The sequence below is a fragment of the Papio anubis genome, chromosome 12 (assembly GCF_008728515.1).
Source record: "Papio anubis isolate 15944 chromosome 12, Panubis1.0, whole genome shotgun sequence".
NCBI lineage: Eukaryota > Metazoa > Chordata > Mammalia > Primates > Cercopithecidae > Papio > Papio anubis.
Genome location: NC_044987.1, coordinates 106,966,086 through 106,974,087, shown reverse-complemented (window position 1 = coordinate 106,974,087; position 8,002 = coordinate 106,966,086). Strand labels below are relative to the sequence as shown.

The 8,002-nt window shown below is 40.7% G+C and overlaps 1 protein-coding gene across 1 annotated transcript; it reads right to left on the bottom strand.

The window, feature by feature from the left end:
* Positions 1-210: 210 nt before the first annotated feature.
* LOC116269830 (olfactory receptor 5T1-like) lies at positions 211-1,967 on the bottom strand. The gene is given in 3 exon segments (XM_031653986.1): positions 211-488; positions 491-1,082; positions 1,533-1,967. Coding segments are annotated over 3 exon segments (903 nt in total). The 5' UTR covers positions 1,593-1,967; the 3' UTR covers positions 211-237.
* Between the last annotated feature and the right edge of the window lie 6,035 nt (positions 1,968-8,002).

Sequence of the window (8,002 nt, the reverse complement as noted above, 5' to 3'; positions counted from 1 at the left end):
GCAGGAGAATGGCCTGAACCTGGGAGGCGGAGCTTGCAGGGAGCCGAGATCGCGCCACTGCACTCCAGCCTGGGTGACACAGCGCGAGACTCCGTCTCCAAAAAAAAAAAAAAAAAAAAAAAAAAAAAAAAAAATATTCTAGAAGTTACAAGCACTGTTAAAGAAACAAATTTTGTTTACTTTCTGACCATAGAGATGTGGACTGACACCCAATATTATTTACAACTTTACTCAATTTTAAAACTGTAACTTATGTATGAACCAGTTTCTCTCAAGCAGTCTTTTGATTGCCTCCTTTACATCTTTGTTCCTCAAACTGTAGATGATGGAATTTAGCATGGGAATCACAATGGTGTAAAATATTGACACTATCATGTCATGGTCTGAAGCGTAGCTGGAACTTGGTCTCACATACATGAAGAGGATTGTCCCATGATAAATTGTCACTCCAGTTAGGTGAGCTCCACATGTAGAGAAGACTTTTCTCCTCCTTCAGCAGAATGCATCTTCAGAATGGCCAGAAGAATGAAACCATAGGAGATCAGGACAATCAGGATAGTGACTATCTCAATAGAGCCCACAAAGTAGAAGAGTAGAAATTGGTTTACGTTAGTGTCAGAACAAGAAATAGCAAGGAGAGGAGGAGGCATATTACAAAAGACATGCCTAATTTCATTGGCTCTACAGAAGGACAGGCTAAATGTAGCCACTGTATGGATAGTAGCATGTAAAATGCCAGCAACGTAGGAAGCAGTGATGAGTGGCACGTAGACTCTGGGTGACATGCTCATTGAATACAGGAGAGGGTTGTAGATGGCTACATAGCGATCATAAGCCATTGCAGCCAAGAGAAAACATTCTGTGGTTCCAAAAGTACAAGCAAGAAACATCTGTGTTGCATATCCAAGAAATGAAATAGATTTATTTTTTGCCAGGAAATTGACCAACATTTTTGGAGTGATAACTGTGGAATAACAGGCATCTGAGAACGATAAAACACCAAGAAAATAGTACATTGGGTTGTGAAGCCAGAAATCACCAATGACCAGTACAACTAGCCCTAAATTGCCTATTAGAGTGATGTAGCAAATAGTATTGTGATAGTATAATTGTGGTAATTTTGGGTATTAACAGATCACATAATTTCTGAAACGTCTTTACTTAAAAAAATAGTTCAAAGTCATAAAGAGTAGACAGAAGAAAATCACAATCAAGATACTAAATTTAGAATATTTAAATTTAATCCTGATAGAATACTGGAGTACGTATTAATAATTTGAAAAACATATTGAATATAACAAAAAATAAAGGATCTGGTTCAAGACCCTTGTCACGTATTTTTCAATGATTTATAATATTAATTTGTGACCTAATTTTTACTAGTATTTAAAATGTATATATGACAAAAATTCAATTATGTTGTAATATTAAATATAGCAAATTGATATATTAAAGGAAGTTGCTTCATATATTTATTTTTGGAACAATTATTTAGCCTGCCTGTCTGCACATCATTGTGCTGTGTGGTCATTCAAATATATTGATATTTTAAAGAGGAAAAACCTTCGTAGAGAAGGCCTAACATCATACATGGCTCCAATCTGTGGAACTGGAATAAAGCAGATTGCGCTCCATCATTTGGGTGAGCTTCATCCAGTCGATTGATTGGCACAAAATGACCACCCTCTCACAAAGAAAAGGGTATTCTTCAAAAGACTGTCTCAGACATTATCAACCACATTGACTCTTTCTGGTTCTATGGAAGGCTGCTTATGGACTCAGACTGAAACAGTAGCCTTTCTGGGTCTCCTGCCTGCCAACTCAACCTACAAATGTTGGACTTGCTAACCTTTAAAACTAGTAGCTCTGTGAATTTCTGCAATTGGCTGTCTAATATGTTTAATTTTAAAGACACGAATGAGGCTGGATGTGGTGACTCATGCCCATAATCCCATCACTTTGGGAGGCCAGGGTGGGAGGATCACTTGAGTCCAGGAGTTCAAGACTAACCTATGCAATATATTGAGAACCCATCTCTACAGAAAGAAAAAAAAGATAGCGTGGCGGCAAATGCCTATGTTCCCACCTACTTAAGAGGGCTGAGATGGGAGGATCACTTGAGCCTGGAAGGTTTAGGCTGCAGTGAGCAATGACCTTGCCGTCAGCATCCTATAGGTGAGGGACAAAATGTAAACTATGTAGAGGTGTGCTATACTCTAAAAGAAGTATTTGGGTTTCATAATACATACAGGCTGAAATTCAGAGAATATGTTTGGAAATGGATATTAAGGATGTAAGATAATGATGAAAGGAATATAATACTGGATCAGACCAAATTTTTTGATACAAGTCCAGTAAGCAGAGATACTGCATTTAATGTTGCAGCTCAAAGAGTGAGAAAAGACTCTAACACATTTGTTGTTTGGCTAAAATATGGACCAAAAGGTGGCCCACAGTGAGTTAAATGTGCAGTCCCTGCTTTTATTTCTCTGTAGAAACATGGATTTAAAGGGTTAAAGATATTGAAAAGTTGAAATGAATTTGCCTGTTAAGATCTACTAACCCAAACTGGGAAAGTCCAAAAGATACATTCCTCACCAAAATAACCTTTGGTTCTTTGAGTAATCTCCATACTGATTTCCGTATACGTTGAACTAATTTACATTCTCACCAATGGTGTATAAGCAATCCCTTTCACCACATCCACGCCAACACCTATTGTTTTTTGACTTTTTAATAATGGCCGTTCTGGCTGGGGTAAGGTGATCTCTCATGGGGGGGTTTCAATTTGCATTTATCAGAAAATTAGCGATGTTAAGCAGTTCTTCATATGTTTGTTGGCCATTTGTATATCTTCTTTTGAGAAATGTCTATTCATGTCATTTGCCTACTTTTTGGATATTAGTCCTTTGTTGGATGCATAGTTTGCAAATATTTTCTCCCAATCTGTGGGTTGTCTGTTTACTCTGTTGATTATTTCTTTTGCTGTGCAGAATTGTTTTAGTTTAATTAGGTCCCATTTATTTATTTTTGTTTTTGTTGCATTTGATTTGGGGATCCCAATTATAAATTCTTTGCCTAGGTCAATGCCAGAAAGAGATTTTTCTAGGTGTTCTTCTAAAAGTTTTATGGTTTCAGGTCTTAGATTTAAATCTTTCATCCATCTTAAGTTAATTTTTGTATATGGTGAGAGATAGAAATCCAGTTTCATTCTTTTACATGTGGAATGAAAAGAATTTTCCCAGCACCATTTATTAAATAGGGTGTCTTGTGCCCAGTTTATGTTTTTGTATGCTTTCTCAAAGATCAGTTGGTTTTAGGTACTTGTCTTTATTTCTGGGATTTCTGTGTTCCATCTGTCTATGTATCTACTTTTGTACCAGTACATGCTTTTTTTGTTAACTGTAGCTTTGGTTGTAAGTGTTTGTCTTTATTTCTAGGTTCTCTGTGTTCCATCTGTCTATATCTATTCTTATACTAGTACATGCTTTTTTTGTTACTATAGCCTTGGTTGTAAGTATTTGCCTTTATTGCTGGGTTCTCTGTGTTCCAACTGCCTATGTATCCATTCTTATACTAGTACATGCTTTTACTGTTATTATAGCCTTGGTTGTAAGTATTTGCCTTTATTTCTGGGTTCTCTGTGTTCCATCTGTCTATGTGTCCATTCTTATACCAGTACACGCTTTTTTTGTTATTTTAGCCTTGTAGTATAATAAGTTCAGTGATGTGATGCCTTCAGATTAGTTCTTTCTGCTCAGGATTGCTTTGGCTAGCTGGGTTGTTTTTAGGTTCCATATGAATTTTGGGATTGTTTTTCCTAATTCTGTGAAAAATAAAGTTGACATTTTGACAGAAATTGCATTGAATCTGTATATTGCTTTGGGCAGTATTGATGGCAAGGGCAGTCCATTTGGAGAAGCCACTGCGAAGACAACGGCTGCAGCCAGGGAAGGCAGCCAGGACTTTGTGCTCCACAGAGCCAGAGTGGGCCAGGAACAGGCAGGAGCCCTACCCACTACCAAGTTGGCAGGACGGGAGCTGTGTAATCCCAGGCACAGCTGCAGCCACTAAGCTGTGGCTCCAGACCTGGGCATCCCTGTGCTTGAATGCCTAGGAGACCCCCTGCCCCCACAGGCTTTAAAGTGCCTGCTTTTGCTCCCTGCCTTGCCCCACTCCTTGCTCCCACTCCAGGGCATAGCAAAGTTGTGGTCGAGCCTGGGCACTATTGCAACCCATCTAGGTTTGTGCACACTCAGGGCAGCACTAGCACACCAGCCCCCTGCTGCCTTGGCATCCTCTGGACTTTGGGCACCAGTGAGCATGGGAGGGAGGCTGTGGGTTGTGCTGAGGGTGGCTTGCCATGGGCTTGCAGGCACCCCTTGGCACAAACAGCCTGGGTGCCTTAGATGGCGAGAGACAGACAAATTCCTGGGCGGAAAGAGGCAGGTCTCCATCCACCTTCAAGCCAGGGATGGCCTGAAGCCTAGGGGCCTGGGCTGCCAGTTCTGGGTGGAGCCTATGACCTGGAGTGAGAACTTACGTTGCTTTTACTGGGCCCTTCCATGGCCGCCCATGGGCCAATCAGCATGCACTTTCTTCTTTCTGAGCCCATGAAAACCCCAGACTCAGCCAGACTTGGACAGAAATCCAACTACCAGCTTCAGGAAGAAGCTACCAACTTCAGGTCTCCTTGATTCATTAGGATGACTTGCCTATGTAAAGGAGCTACCCACTATGGCTCTTCTCTCCACTGAGACCTGGACACTTGTCAGGATTATCTGCCTGCGGAAAGAAGCTACCCACTGCAGGTCTCCTTAGAGGTGTTCTGTTGCTCAATTAAGCTCTTCTCTGCCTCCTTGTTCACTCCCCAGTTGTCAATGTGCCTCATTCTTCCTGGATGTGGGACAAGAACTTGGGACCACCAAATGATGAGACTGAAAGAGCTGTAACACAAACAGGGCTGAAACATGCTCCCCTGCTACATTGTAGGCAATAATTTGGAGAGAGGAGCTGCAGCCCTTTGGGCAGTCCAGACCTAGTGACTCCCCAAGCCAGGGCTATAACGTCCTCTTTGGGGTTCCATGGTTTCTGACGTCTCCAAGCTTCCAGACACTACCACACTCCCCCTGTTCAGATGCAGGTACCCACAGTGGAAGCTGCTCGTGGTACATCTGATCCAACCACAGCCTCGCACAGAGCCGGGACCTGTGCTTGCACCTGGAGCTGCCTGCCCAGCTGCAGCAGCCAGTGTGCCTGGCTGTGTGTAGTGGCTGGATCTCATTCTTGCTTGCTCATACGCCCCTTGCCACTCTGTGTCTGGCTCTCCCTTGGCAGGTGTGGGTCCTCGGACAGGAGCTCAGGCTGAGGGCAGACTGCCAGGCAGAGTTGATAAAATGAGTCCAGTGGGTGTGAGCAATACTCAGGCATAAGGCCACAGAGATTTCAGGCTGACAAAGCAACACCCCAAGTATCCTGCGACAGTATGGTCAGTTTCACAATATTGACCCTTCCCATACATGAGCAGATTTAAATAAAACTCTAGATTTTTTAGGATTGAATTGCTTTTGGAATGAGTTAAGATTTCAGGGTGCTATTCGGATGGAGCAAATGTATTTTTTATGTGAGAAGGACATGCATTTTAGAGTCCTGGGGCAAAATGTTATATTTTAAATGTGTCTCTTCCAAAATTCAGGTGTTGCCAATATGGTAGTATTAAGAAGTGAGACCTTTAAGAGGTGATTAGGCTGTAAGGGCTCCTTCTTTGTTAATGAAATTAAGGCTTATTAAAAGTCTTTGTTCAGTATTTGGCAAGCTTGCTCCCTTTCCTGTCCACCTTCTACCATGTGAGGATGCAGCAAGAAGGGTCTCACCAAACAGTAAATGCTACCACCTTAATTTTGGACTTCTCGGTCTCCAGAAATGTGGGAAATTTTTTTTTTCCTTTAAAAATCACCCAGTCTCAGGTATTCTGTTTGAGAAGCAAAAAATGGACTAAGTGAGTAGAATGCATTGGATTTCCATCACATTGTTTAAATATTGTCCACTTTACAGCATGGTGCTCGAAGTATGGAATATCAAGGGAAAAAAGTAAACATCATCTAAGGACTTTTCATTCTAGGGGAGAGGGTGAGAGCAGTTTTAATTTTGTTAAGAATGGAAATATCATGTTAGGTAGAAGTTTGATCTTATTTTTGTTTTCATTTGGAGATCAGGTATGCTTTAAGGGAATGCATATGACTGCCAGGTTGACAAGGGGTACACGTGTATTGATTAATTTTAATGTGTCAACTTAAATGGGCTATGATGTGCTTACATTTGGTCAGACATTAATGTGTTTGTTACTCTAAGGATGTTTTGGGAGAGATTAACATAGAAATTGGTGGCATTTGAGGAATGCCTATTGACCTCCATAATGTTGGGTTGGCCTTATTCAATTAGATAAAGGTTTGCATAGAGCAAAAAGATTCGCCTCTCCAGAGCAAGAGCTAATCCTCCAGCAGACTGTCTTCAGGTCTTGCCTACATCACCAGCTCTTCCTGGTTCTACAGCACTTTGCTCATGGGTTCCAACTAGATTATCAGTAATCCTGGATCTGCAGCCTGATGACCCAACCTGCAGATTTTGGAACTGCCAGCTTCCCAGAATCACATGAGCCAGTTCCTTGTAATGAATCCTTCACCCTCCTCCTCCCCCATACATCCTGTTGGTTCTGTTTCTCTGGAGAACCCTGACTAACACACGTCCTTCCTTGCGTCTTCTGAGTATTTTGTACCTGTGATTTTATGTTTTCTTATTTTTAGGAAATTCTTGACCATTTTGTCTTCAAATGTTTATTCTGATCCATTCTCCCTTGATTCTTGTTCTGAAACACTAACTGTATGTATATTAGACTGTTTGATGTTGCCCTACAGTTTTTTGATAACTTTTAGTTCTATATTTTTTCTTTAACTTTTCTCTCTGGTTAATTTATGTTGCTCTATCTTCAAGTTCACTAATACTTTTCTCAAGTTACTGAATCTACTGATAAGCTTGTGAAAGAAATTCTTTGTCTCAGATATTGTGACTGTGAGCATGAGATTTTATTTATATTTTCCATCTCTGATATTTCTCACATATTCATGCATGATGTTTACCCTCTCCACTAAAGCATTTATTCCAGTAATTTTCACTGCTCTTTAGTCAAAGACAACCAGGAACATTGATATTGGAAGAAGTTAATTTAATTTTATTTTATTATTATTATTTTTTTGTACATGCTTGGTGGGGGCCTGCAGAGAAGACCTGGGGAGTGAATGCAAACTCTTTTATTCTAGGACTTCATGCTTTTCCCAATAACTCTCACTTGGCCTTTAAAATTCCTTAATTTTAAGCTGATTTCCTCTTTTATTTTTAAAATTATACTTTAAGTTCTGGGATACATGCACCGAACATGCAGGTTGATTACGTAGGTATACATGTGCCATGGTGGTTTGCTGCACCCATCAACCCATCATCTACATTAGGTATTTCTCCTAATGCTATCCATCTTCTGGCACCCCATCCCCTGACAGGCCCTGGCATGTGATATTCCCCTCCCTGTATCCATGTGTTCTCATTGTTCAACTCCCAGTTATGAGTGAGAACATGCAGTGTTTGTTTTCTGTTCCTATGTTAGTTTGCTGAGAATGATGTTTTCCAGCTTCATCCATGTTCCTGAAAAGGACATGAACTCATCCTTTTTTATGGCTGCATAGTATTCCGTGGTATATATGTGCTACATTTTCTTTATCCAGTCTATCATTGATGGGCATTTGGGTTGATTCCAAGTCTTTGCTATTGTGAATAGTGCTGCAATAAACATTAGTGTGCATGTGTCTTTATACTAGAAAGGTTTATAATCATTTGGGTATATAGTCAGTAATTTCTTCCTGTCTGTATGGTGAACAAACATCTCACACTCTCTGCCCGCGGTGAAAGAAAGATGCTCAGGCATCTCATCTACGTTTGAAGTAACTTGGTC